This window comes from Anabas testudineus, chromosome 12, assembly GCF_900324465.2.
Source record: "Anabas testudineus chromosome 12, fAnaTes1.2, whole genome shotgun sequence".
Classification (NCBI taxonomy): domain Eukaryota; kingdom Metazoa; phylum Chordata; class Actinopteri; order Anabantiformes; family Anabantidae; genus Anabas; species Anabas testudineus.
The window spans coordinates 6463371-6476118 of NC_046621.1; the positions used below are offsets into that span (position 1 = coordinate 6463371).

The window sequence follows — 12748 nt, forward strand, 5'->3', positions numbered from 1 at the left end:
GTTTTCTAATATATTATTATATTATATTATCTATCTATTATAATTAGGACAAATATAATCTCCAATCCAACTAAAGGGACCACCAAATCCTCGGTTCCTCTCTCCTCGTATCTTTTCATGTGCCTTTAGTTGAAGGGACTAAGGAAAAGATGCAAATGAAGGAAATGTGGAAGCAGTTAAGGGAATTGGGATGTACCCCTGGATTAATGCAGAAACCATTGAAAAAACATCTAAACAACATGTTGATCATTTTGAGCTTTATTTCGTTTAACTGGGTAGCTGAACAGCCAACAACGCTCGACAGTATCTTGAAAGATGTTTGGCAACGCTTCCAGACTTATTTTGGAATGATACCATCATTAATTTGGCACCACATAGTGGTGAACCTGGTGTACATCAGTCCATCTCTGCTGAAACATTTGATGCTTACTGCTAGAGTACTTGGAGCCAATTACATTATTCATCAAAAACCCAATGAGTGTGCATTCATTCTGAGCAATTATGTTGGCATAAGGGGTCAAGAGACTGTAGCATGAGTGAGTATCTGTAAAATATACATTACAAAGCAGTAGTAGCCAAGCAATAAAGAATAATAAAAATAAAAAAAGGTTCCAGTGGTCAGTATTTTCAGAGAATGACTGTTGATTCTTTCATTAAAATGTAGAACATCATCACAGACTATACTGTCAACAATTAAAACACATCCCTCAGCACAGAATCAACGGGTTAAACTTTATTATTGCATCACTGTACCTTTGACCTTTAAGTAAAAAAAGCAGCAGCCTGCTTTTCATTGAGCTCTTTATACAGCTGCACACACTGCTTTTTTTCATAATTTTAAGTCTACTGTTAGTCAGATGTGGAAAAGCTGTATTACGTTAATGCTGAATGTGATTGCAACCTTTTCACACAGCATGATTTCTAACAATAAAACGGTTTTAAAACGTTTGCTAAACGGTGGTGAATGCACTGATATGACAAAAGACAAAGGAAAATATCTTATTATTTTTTTTAAATGAAACTTTCTCTACATAACATTTAAAATGTATCCAGTTTAATTTTCAGGAGATGAATATGTACACTTTTAATTTCATCATTTATCTCAGGCAGCGAGCAGATACTGTATAATAGATTTACAGAGCAAATACTGACATAGTATTCTGTCAAGACATGTTCCAGCATTAACATAGGATTCAAAATACACAAGTACAATTTTGTTCCACATTAAATACAAAATCCTTGATCGCTTTCATAATTATAATATCCGAAAATCTGGAAAAAAACTAGTGTTCTCTTGTAGGTGATAATAAGAAATACAATCAGCAGTTCTCATAAATGCATCGAAAACAAGTAGCAGCCAAAAAACTCAATAAGCAAACATAAAAATATAGACTTCTTTTGAAAAGATTTGCTCTCAAAAAACAAAAGGCATTTTTAAAAACACGTAGTGTAATTTGGCAATTTTTGCCTCTGTCAAATCGGCTCCACTTTTGTTTTGCTCTTATTAAACAGTCACCCAGCCTCTGTATGTCACTCATATGTGGCCTCTGCTATCCTGAGATGTTTTCCTCTGCTTGAAGGCATCTAAGGACGTAGAGGATCACTTGATAGCAGAAGATATATTGGTCCTGCAAAAGGGAAATGTGTGACTAAACATGTCAGTCAACTTAGTGTAGAGTCAAAACCATTAAGAAGAAGGTACTGAAGACAAACGTTAAAAATCACCTCTGTCTGGATCATTCCATGTCTCTGAAGTCTCATATTTCTTACGACATCTGAAATATCAAACTACAAAAAAAAATTAATTAGATCATAAATCATCCTTAACAAAAAAAGCAACAACTGAAGCTCCCTTAGCAAATATATATAAAATTAAAACTATTACACTTACATCAGCATCTTTACTGATGAGACCAAGAACCACGTCTATACAGATGAGTGTTCCCGATCGACCAATGCCTGCACTGCAGTGTGTGATTATAGGCCCTGATCGATGGACGTGTCTCATGTAGGAAATAAAAGTGAGCAGCTGTTCGGGCTGTGTGGGTGTTCCGTGGTCGGGCCATCCCGTGTAGTTGAGATGAGTTACGAGCTGTATTTCATTAGTCTGAGGAAAGGATGTAAACATTAAAGGTCTATAAATGTTGAACTTGCTAGTAGAAAATGAGTAATCTATAAATAAATCTACCTGGACATCTTTGACCTCGAAGAGTCGGATGACAAAGTTGTCCAAATATTGGTCTTTGATGAGTGTGAGCTGTAGTCGGTCGTCCACCATCTCTGCTGTCCTCGGTGTGTCCGGCCAGTACCGCTGACATTTCACTTTGCCCCCCTCCACTTCCTGGGTCATCATGGCGATCACATTAGACTTCTGCTCCCACACCATTTGCCAGAAGTCCCCCATGGTGGTGGGTAAGGGTCCCTGACAGGCGATGTACAGGAAGTCCTCATCCTTCACATGCATGTTGATGAAGTTGGCGTTGATGTAGCCTCCATCTTTGCCCAGTACAACACGAGTTGAGTCAACTAACAAAAAAAACACAAAAGAGGTTTGCAAATACAAAAATTACAAAAATCTAACAAAATCTAACAAAAATTTAAAATTATATTTTCGATATTGGATTTAGTGATATATACTGAAAACCCTTTCAGTTGTAACACATGGACTAACGTGTGACTTTTCTTACAGGGAACGATATTCTTGTATCGATTCTTCTTCTTGTTCTCCTTGGTCTGACCTATTAAACAGTCGTCCAGGGGCTGGAGATTCTGAAGATTCTTTCAAAAAGAAACATATGGTCACTAAAATCAGTGAGTTATAGTTTATTATCAAGCATTGTAATGCACAGTAGACTCCTACTTCAAACTCCTGCAGTGGGACTTTCTGCTCCAGAAGCCCTCTCATCATCCGAACCACTGTGTTGAGCTTCGGTCCTGTATACTGGCCATCAGGGACCACCTTGACGAGGGGCAAAGAGGTCAGCTCATCCTCTGTGATGATTGGCCCGTCTGCAGGAACAATGAGTGAAGACACACAGAAGCAAAATTACAACCATGATTCAAAACAGTAGAAACAATGGCCCAAAATTTGGTTTATAAAGAGAAATTTAACACAGGCAACGTGTTAACCACAACCAAACCAATAAAGACAGAAACTGGTTTGCATATTGACCACAGAATAATTTTCACTTCCTGTTTATTTAAACAGCACATTCATTGCTCTCACTAACAAATAAAATGTTGTCATTTTTATTTATACCTAAACTATTGACATTATTGAAGTGAAATTTCACACTCACCATCTATTGATTTGGAGTTAATGTTTTCAATAAGCAGCTCATCACTTCCCCATGTGATCTCATCTTCCTCTGTCTGTCCAGAGGTCATTTGCAGATAGCTGTCAATTAGAAAACATAGTGTGTGAAGAGAGTTGATTGTTTTCATAACCCTAAATGTAAGAGATGTACATCCAAAAAGTAAAATCCTACTTTTCATTCCTCGGATCGTCAACGCTCTCCTCTTGCCATTCCACTTTCCGGGAACTCTAGTTATTTAAAAACCACAAACAAAATAGTAAAAATTTGAGTACAACCAGCATTTAGTTTCATATAGTCCGTTGGGTTTTATTTATACCTCAGGAGAGTCTTCGGGCAAAGAAGAGTCATCACAGTCTGTGTCCTCAGAAAACTCTGCACTGTGTTCCATCTCCCTTTTCCGCTCTAGTGGATCATCTTCATAGTCTGTGAAACATTTAGTTTCAGAAATTTAGTCTACAGTTTTTTTTTTTTGTTAGAAATTTAGTTTATGAAGTTGACACTTTAGTTATCTGATTTATAAATATAATTGTACTACCTATTGGTGGTACAGTGGGGAAGCTACCAGGTCTCGGTTTAGTCTTGACTTCACTTTCCTCACTCAGATCTGAAAGCAACAATTTCATGTTCTAGTTGAATATATGTATTATATAAAAACAACAACAAAAAACAATCAGATGAAAAACTATCAACCAGACTGATGTGTTGAAAATTTTATACAATAAAATAATATTTAGAATATTCACAAAATAATAATTCAAAACACAACTGTTTTATATTCATTGATTAAATTTCAAGACATGGTCAAAATTGTCTTTTTCTTGTCTAAGAACTGTTTAATTATTATTCATGTTGTTATAATATGACTGCAGGCTTCATTAAACCTATCAGTGAAGTATTTTTCTTAATGAAATCACCATAACTAGACAAAATCCCAGTACCTGTGTTTCCATTGCACTTGTCAGAGTTGATGGGAAGATAGCCCAGATATGTGTCTGGGTTCTGGTCTGGTGGTCTGGACACTATAAGACGTACCAGGCCTTTCGTCTTTCGGATGGTGGTGACAGCTTTCGTGTGGGACACGCCTGTCATTAGTTCTTCATTGACCTGATAGAAAAAAGGCAGGTGGTCAGAATTTCAAACCTTTAGAGGAATCTTAATTGTCTAAATTGCACTAATAAACTGAAATCGAGTCTTAAATGCATAGAGAGGAAATGTTACACTTATTAATGACCTCAGATCCAGAGCAAAAAATGTCAAGTGACACTCACTTTTAACAACCTGTCTCCCACTTGCAGCTTGCCTGAGGACTCTGCTATTCCTCCGGGGGTGATGGACTTGACAAAAATCCCCCTCTCTCCTCCGATCACAGAGAAACCCAGACCTCCAGTTGGCGGCTTCTCTAGATCCACCTTCATGATATCCTCCTGAATATTCGGCAAACAAACAAAATGTAAATAACATACAGCAGAAGAACAGATTTAATGCAAACACATCAACAGGATATGGAGCTGGAATATATATATATATATATATATATATGTGTATTGCTTTAAACCTACCTCTAAAGGACAAAGTGCTGCCAGACGCTCAGTGTCTCTTGGATCTTCCTCTTTAAGGAACCCTAAACAGAACACCGAATTGAAATTATATGAAAAAGAAAACAACAACAATGACAAAGGTAGGGCTTTTAAGATCGGAAACCATACCATTCATGCTGGATGAAAGCTTGGGGCTAATGTTGTTGTTGAGAAAGGAGACACTTTTCTGCGCAGGATAAACAGGCTTTCCATCCCTTTGAGTCACAAGGCATAAGAAAATAAAGTTAATCATGCAGCATTTTGAGCTAAATGTCAAACTATTGAGAGAAAACATCTATACTGACTAAAGGTGAAAAAAAAAAAAATTCATCTAGCATACATGACTACCTTGTGGCTTTAAGTGTGAGGTTGTCAAGGGAGAGCTCCAACAGTCGCATGTTCTCACTGAGAGTCAGGTCCTGGGTTGGAGCGCCACTGATGTAGTGGATTAGATCAAGTGGTTTCAAGCTGCCCTCCTTAAAAGCCAATGAACCAGGCAGGATGTCTTTCACAAACAAGACCCCATATGCACTGTCACTACCACCATCCAGTATCAAACCTGGGGATTGAAAGAGTAAAACAATATATATAAATATATAAATATATATGGGATTAATGAGGGCAGTATGAGGGCAGTTTCTCACCCAGCGGTTCTTGCTTTCCCTTGAAACAAATGTCAGGCAGCAGGTGGGCTTCAATAGGTGGCTTGGGAGCCTCCAGGACCCTCCCTACAACTAAGTCAACCATGCGAGGGGCAGCACGGACAAGATTGACGACCTCAGTGTGGCCCATATTGATCACATCTGTGTCGTTCACCTGCGAAATTGAAAATAAAGGATTCCTGATTAGGGATTCAAAGGTTCAAACATTAAAGTATTTGCTTTTATGGTTGAGTGATAACTCAACAGAGACAGGGATCAGCAACAACTGCAAGCAGAGGGAGACAGCCACTATGACTCACTCCAAAATAAAAGAAATCGGTCATCGCTTATAGATTTTACTAATTAACACATTATATTTTGTTGTTTAATCCAAATTTATTGGGTAGAATAAATGCATCAGCAATATCTTGGCTGAGACTAGAATGAGGGATGAATTCGTACCATAATCATTCTGTCCCCGGGTCTGAGTCTTCCATCTCCTTTTGCCGGATTCTGGACAATGTCATGGATGTAACAGCCATGATCATTACCTTTGGTGAGGGTGAAGCCCAGACTGCCTTTTTCTGACTTCTTCAAGGAGACCTTCAGCTCTACTTCCTAACAACAAAGAATAAATCTCAGTTACAGTAACTGAAATTAGTCCACATTTTACTCTTGAAAACATTTACTAAAACAACATAAAAAAAACTTGTCCTCACCGGGACAAATTCCTCCATTTCCTGTCCATTGCCTGATACAGTGAGGTTTAAGGGCAGAGGCAGTGGAGGAGGTAGAGGATCTGGGCTTGGTGCAAAGGGAGAGGACTTAATAGGTAGGGGGGGTGACTCCAGATCAGCTGTCACTGGAGATGAAGGATGTCTGTTAAAAAAAAAAAAAAAAAAAATCACAAATACAAGGTTACAAAAGATACGAGTAAATATTCTTTGCACCTTTATTTTAATATTAACTTAGGTACCTCTTGCTGAGATCCGATCTTGTCATGGATAGGTTTGGGGAGTAGAAGGTGGAGTTGATAGTGTCATTCAGCTTATCGGTGCTGCTGTAGCGTCCCAGGTTGCTGCTTGGAGTCTGGTAGAAACTCTGCTCCCAAGTTTGCCTGCTCTGCTCCGGAGAACTGGGGCTGAAGGCTTCTTCCACCTCCTCATCGCCATCAGTACTGTCACTGTAGCTGTTGTGTCGGCCGGGGGTTTTCAGTAGCAGCCTCTCTAGGGCCTCTTCTACAGGTCCCTGACCTCTCTGACCCTGTGAACCTGGAGGTGAGGTCGCTCTGCCTGTGCTCATGTTGGGCTCAGCTTGAGTCACTGGCTCCTTTCGGGGTGAGGGCGTTGGTGTCTTGGAAGACAAAAATTAAGTTTAAACTGCATTTTCAACAACTGATCATACTTGAAGGTCTAGATGTGAGGGACAACTTATTATTTACTGACTCACCAAAAGTGAAGTGTCCATCTCAGGAAGAATTCCATGTTCAGGTCTACAGAGGAGCAAATTGACTTCCTGTCCTGTTCCTCGCAAGGCTGATATCACCTCCTACAATTAAACAACGTAAAATACGCACAAACCATTACAAATAAATGCGATCAAACAAAAAGAGTTGCACTGATATTTAGCCATGACGCAGCAGCGAGAGATTTCTTACGTACATGTTGCGAGAGCCCTTTGAGGGATGTTTGATTGACCCGCAGGATGACATCACCCACTTTGATGCGCCCACTCTCTGCAGCTGGCTGGCCAGGAAACAGCTTTTTAACCCGCACCATGCTGGAGCCAGAGGGTTCGTCAAGACTGTTCTCCTCACGACTAAAACTGAAGCCCAGTCCTGACGTGTTCTTCAGCAGACAAACGTTGAACACATTATCTGTGGAGACAAACATACTGTATTTTAAGAACTCAGATTGACATCAGGTGAGGTGTGGATGCGTTACCCACGTGATAAATATATGTGCTCTGCAATAAGAGGGTACAGACAGTGGATGGATGCACAAACGTGCACACGTGGAGTGTCTTGCTTAAAAACACAACTAGTGATGGAGACAGGGTTGAAACCAGGAACGTTCTGCATCCCAGGCCGATGCTCTAACCTTTGAGCCACCAGGCCCGCGTCAAGCAGATGTTAGTGCATCATGTACATTTTATCCTCAATCTTTTACCTCAAGCTAACCTTTCAATTTTAGTGTTTGAGATTCCTTATTGGGATACCATGCTATTGCCTCACCTTCTGTGACAAAGCTGTACGGCGGCTTTTCTTTGACCTCACGTGGCTGCTCTTTGTTCTTGATCTGGTCTTGGCTGTTACCGGCAGATGGTGGAGTACTCTGAGGCGTGAGAGGGGCATGGACACGGTCTGTAGGCGGTTGACCCTTTTCCAGCAGCAAGTGCACTGTCTAAACCACACAGGAAAGGATTTGCTTAGTGTTAGTGGCCAGCTGGTGGCAACATAACAGCAGGGTGCTCCTGATAAATGTCATCCCTTACCTGGCCAGTGTCTCTGAGAGCCTCAACTGCTTGTTGATGAGTTGCTCCCTCCAGGCTTTTCCCATTGACAGCCACCACACGATCACCTGGGCACACATAAGACACAGGGTGGTTAGGACAGGAAGAGTCTAAACAGAGAAACATGAACATAAGCTGTAACAGCAGTGTTTAAACTCTTACGCTACCTTTTTGTATCCTTCCATCAAGTTCAGCTGCTCCTTTTGGTATGATGGCTTTGACATAGATTCCTCCGTGTCGAACAGTTGTGTTGACCCCCCCCTAAGAAATTAACAGACTAAGTCTTAGTCGAAATAACAGTATGAGTTATCAAATATTATGAATGGGAGTTGATTGGATGTGTGGAGGTTTATTTTTAATTTGCAGAATGATAATTGCTTTGTCTTTGCTAAAGGTGAAGAAGTAGAATTATATTTTTTTCTAATATGTGCATTGTTATAAATGTGATATTTTTGTCTTCAAAAGAAAGCGTTTAAAGGCTTGAAGGCAATATTGAAGTTTTAGGCATGTACGTGCATACATTTGAGGACCTTACCATAGATCAGGGAGTAGTTAATGTCTGTGTAAACAGCCGTAACAACTAGATATAGGTCATTACCATCAGCCTCCTTAATACTAGTGAAGCCCAAATCACAAAAACAAAGTGTATTTTCAGCAGCTGTTTTTCAATTCTTTGTCTCACACTAGTTTTCAGCAAACCTGTCAAACGTAATGTTCATTTTTGCCTTGTTGTGTCCTGATAAATTAATAATGCAACCGTTTAACAAAGCATTTATCATTCCACAATTATAATTTTTTGCAACATGTGTGATGTTATTGAATTATTTCCTGGGTTAAATCTAAATGATCAGAGACACATGAATTTCTATCAACTGCCCATTTAGTTATGATAATGGGTTTATAGTTAAGATGAATTGTTATTTCAGTGTATGCATTACTAATGCAACACACCACTGCATTCTGGACACAAATATAAAATAGTAACCAGTAAGTCTGCATACACACAGTCATGCTGTATGTTATTGAGTGTTACTGTGTTTAAGGTATAAATGAATCCATGCTATTCCAAAAGGTTTAAAAGAAAAACCCAAATTATTAGTGACACTCTAGTAAATCACACTAGAGTTAGATGCAAACATGAAGGGCAGCCATAAGAGAGCTCTCAAATTAGTTCTACTTAAACTGTCTGTGGTCCATATTTTAAATGTCCTACATACGCTTTGTGACTTTATTATTTTCTTAAAATCCTTACTAATTAAAAACAAGGTTAGCATGCAAAACAGTTAGGGGTTCCAGATATTAAAAAAACAGGATTAATAAAGCAAACAACATTTAAACACACACAAGAATGACAGAACGATGATGGGGGGGAGAGGGGCAAAACAAAGAGAGGGTGAAAACCTTGTCGAACAGTACCGTGACACTTATGCCCAGGCTGCTGTCTTTTTTAGACAGCTCAACGTCAAATAGTTCTCCTGGACGGAGACTACTGACCCCTGGGGCATTACCATTTAAATTTTCCATGATGTATTCCTGTAAACAGAGAACAGGGTATTAAGTTGAATTATAACAAGCCGGAACATGCAGAAAGCAAAAGGGATCAAGCAAGAGTTGGGAAGCTGAACTAGGTAATGCTGGGAAGAGATGAGCAGATAATACATTCAAAGAATAACATGCAGTTGAAAGGTAACAAACTGCCTTACATTGACAATGTAAATGCAATGGTAGGCAAAAGTTATTTACAACAGGCAGTTAGTTGTACCAAGCATCTGACAAGTAAAAATGCAATGCTTGTTAAAAGAAGAAATGTTCACATCCTGTTCCATTAACAAAGGTAAAATTATATTTTGTCCAGTAGAATAAAAAGTTTTAATTCATAGACCTATGACAAATACTATGTAGGAAAATGTATAAAAGCAAAAATGATCCATTTGCACCAATGAATTCATGAACACAAAGGCTGCACCTTTTTGACCTTGAGTTTTTCTTGACTACTGGAATAAGTCTCCTCATCCATGTCTGAATCCCCACAGTCAGAATGCTCAGGGACTCTGGGAACTTCGGTCACTTTTTGAGCTTTTCTGGTTTTGGGTGGCAGAGCTGGTGGCGTAGGATCCAGACCCACGTTAGGTTCTGGTCTACGATGCTGGGCAACAGGTGCAGCAACTGTAGCTCTTTCCAGGCATTGCTGAACTCCATTAGCAGGGGGTTTGCTGATTCTAAGTACATTACTAGTCCTGGAGTCCTGAGAGCTGAGGCTGGTGTTCTGGTGGCTGGGAGAGGAGGCAGATGAGGGTGGCCCAGCACTTTGAAGGGGAGGACTGGGGCTCCCTGTCCCTGCATGCTCCTCTGACGAGGTATCAACATCTTGTTCTCGAATCCGGGCAGAGTTAAACGACTTCAGTGAAGACTTGGCCTGGTAGGGAACATAGCCTGGAGAAGACTCTGTGAAAAGAAGAAAGGAGAACTGTGATATCGGTCTAATATAAACATAAGAGAAAAATATGTTAATGCTTTCCAGACATGGTGCTAATAACAGGAAAATGACAAATAGCACTCATAATCCAGCTCTTACCTTTGTAGAGCTTCTCTTTGGGCTGTGATACCACCAGAATGACATCGTCAGGAGCATTTTGAAGGATATCAATAGTGGTGGCATGAGAGAGCTCGTCCAGGTTCACATCGTTGACAGAGATTAGCCGGTCACCTGCATCAACATTACAATTATTAGACACAGCCAGGGGTGGCAACATAGACATCAGCGTACCTGGGAGAAATGAGTAGAAAGACCAACACACACACACGCCTACCAGGTTTGAGACAGCCGTTGACATCAGCAGGACCACCAGGCGTGATGGAGCTAATGATGGTACCGAGATCTGTACGACTGGTGCTCTCTCCTCCGACAACTTGGAACCCTAGAGAACCGAATCAGAGGTAAACAACTGTAATTATACAACAACATAAACACGAAGGCCTACAATGTATGTTCTGCTATTTCTATACTAGCAACTCAGGTGAGATGTGACAGCAGCAACAGCATGAAATTGAGTTGTTATTTTAGGAAACGGCTCTTACCCAGGCCATATTTCACATCTTTCTTCAGGGTTACAGTTCTGATTTGTCTCTCTGGAGATAGTAAGGCATTGAGTTTTTTCCTCAGGGAATCTGAGCAGGACAGATATAAAGGATTTGTTATTATACTGGGATATACTAAAGAAAAAAACACATCATTAGCTCTGACATAGTTTAGTGATGGTAAATTAATTAAACAAAGGATGTTGAGCAGCCTAATTAGGAATACAGTGTAGCTGACAGACCAGAAAATGTTGGCCCTGAGTTCATAGCTAAGCATGAAACTATTAAATGGTGGGACCAGGTTAATTATATTGTGATATATGGTGTAAATATATCATGATTGATCACACAGCATATCTGTACAAGGCTGTGCCAAAGTCAATGTACATGGTTCGGCAGACTGACTAGGAGGATTATATATGTTATGAAATCAATGAGTGTGGAGGAAAGTAGGGTATTTCATGCATCTTAACATTATACTCTATACAAATCATGGACACCCAGTGTGTGTGTAGGTGGGTAAATTTCAATACTTACCATTAACAGAGGCCGGTGTTGAAGGTGGGCCAGAGGAGCTGTGCATACTGACTCCTGGAACAAAACACAAGAGGTCAACAAAGCCCAGGTTTGGCTTTGTGCAATACCCAGAACTACAACAGTACAAATGCAGTTTCACAGAAACTTGTATTGTCATCAGTAATTAGCACAGGCAGAATCCCTTTCATTAACATAGGCTAGTGAAAGATACAGATTTATGTCCAACTGATTTTCATATGTAATTCAATGAGGACTAAATAATTAATTGCATAATTACTTGTTTTGCTACCATGGGAAAAGCGGTTAACTCTGAGTCTTAATACAGTTTGCTGGAGCTTATTTTCCCACAGCAAACAGCACTGAGTGCAGAGAAACTGTAAATATGACTACTGCATGTTTACCAGACACTTGTTTACATAGATTTATATGAGGACAGATTAGCTGTATATTTCAGGAGAGAACACTACATCTGAAATTGTATCTTTTATCAGAAAACAGTATCATCTACACAGGTTACAACCTTACCAACTACATATGCTTGTCCAGTATCTTCTATGGAGGAGGTGTCAGATTCTTTTTTGGACTGGTTAAGGCTCCAGGCTGGGCTGCTGTTGGACACTGATCTGAGAAAAGGAAAGTCAAAGTGAAGATGATGTATCCTGGAGCGAAGAGACTGAATGTAAAAATGCACGCTCTGCTAGCCCTAAGCACTTCCTTTCATTGATTTTTTTTATGTTTAAACCTGTTAGATGTTTATGCAGACAGGATCTTTCTTAATTTACAAGAATGTGCCATCTGTAAATCTGACACGAGAGGGAGCAACTGGCACAAAAACATGTTTGTTGATAATTAAAATGGGAACACAGACTGGTGTGGCACAATCAGAAAACTCAGACACACGGGCGCATGTGCACCCACACACACAGACCCCCAGAGAGTTAATTAGAGGCTGGAGGTAGAGTTCTCAGTGTAGGCTAGTGTCTCTGTAGTGTTAGGCAGAGCTACAGTCCCAGTAACAAGTCCTCACTTAGCAAAACCCTAGTCTGTCCTGAACGACTAGTTAAAGAAGTAAAAATACACTCAAGTG

The 12748-nt window shown here is 39.8% G+C and overlaps 1 protein-coding gene across 6 annotated transcripts in view; it reads right to left on the bottom strand.

Moving 5' to 3' along the window:
• Positions 1 to 240: 240 nt before the first annotated feature.
• Positions 241 to 12748, bottom strand: part of ptpn13 (protein tyrosine phosphatase non-receptor type 13) — a 36332-nt gene continuing 23824 nt past the window's right edge. The window contains exons 19-49 of one of the 6 annotated variants that reach the window (XM_026353648.1): positions 12187 to 12284; positions 11662 to 11715; positions 11125 to 11214; positions 10857 to 10964; positions 10622 to 10753; positions 10013 to 10491; positions 9448 to 9579; positions 8214 to 8307; positions 8029 to 8114; positions 7769 to 7937; positions 7197 to 7411; positions 6985 to 7083; positions 6512 to 6888; positions 6255 to 6414; positions 5998 to 6153; positions 5539 to 5710; positions 5243 to 5453; positions 5024 to 5109; positions 4877 to 4938; positions 4586 to 4741; positions 4256 to 4421; positions 3853 to 3921; positions 3634 to 3740; positions 3489 to 3544; positions 3300 to 3397; positions 2861 to 3009; positions 2688 to 2769; positions 2189 to 2526; positions 1892 to 2107; positions 1726 to 1788; positions 241 to 1628 (exon numbers count right to left, since the gene is read on the bottom strand). In XM_026353648.1, coding sequence (XP_026209433.1) covers positions 1551 to 1628; positions 1726 to 1788; positions 1892 to 2107; positions 2189 to 2526; positions 2688 to 2769; positions 2861 to 3009; positions 3300 to 3397; positions 3489 to 3544; positions 3634 to 3740; positions 3853 to 3921; positions 4256 to 4421; positions 4586 to 4741; positions 4877 to 4938; positions 5024 to 5109; positions 5243 to 5453; positions 5539 to 5710; positions 5998 to 6153; positions 6255 to 6414; positions 6512 to 6888; positions 6985 to 7083; positions 7197 to 7411; positions 7769 to 7937; positions 8029 to 8114; positions 8214 to 8307; positions 9448 to 9579; positions 10013 to 10491; positions 10622 to 10753; positions 10857 to 10964; positions 11125 to 11214; positions 11662 to 11715; positions 12187 to 12284 — 4558 coding nt within the window. In that variant the 3' untranslated portion in view covers positions 241 to 1550. Of the gene's footprint in view, positions 1629 to 1725; positions 1789 to 1891; positions 2108 to 2188; positions 2527 to 2687; positions 2779 to 2860; positions 3010 to 3299; positions 3398 to 3488; positions 3545 to 3633; positions 3741 to 3852; positions 3922 to 4255; positions 4422 to 4585; positions 4742 to 4876; positions 4939 to 5023; positions 5110 to 5242; positions 5454 to 5538; positions 5711 to 5997; positions 6154 to 6254; positions 6415 to 6511; positions 6889 to 6984; positions 7084 to 7196; positions 7412 to 7768; positions 7938 to 8028; positions 8115 to 8213; positions 8308 to 9447; positions 9580 to 10012; positions 10492 to 10621; positions 10754 to 10856; positions 10965 to 11124; positions 11215 to 11661; positions 11716 to 12186; positions 12285 to 12748 lie in introns of all 6 variants that reach the window. The other 5 variants (XM_026353647.1, XM_026353649.1, XM_026353646.1 and 2 more) reach the window with 5 other exon arrangements.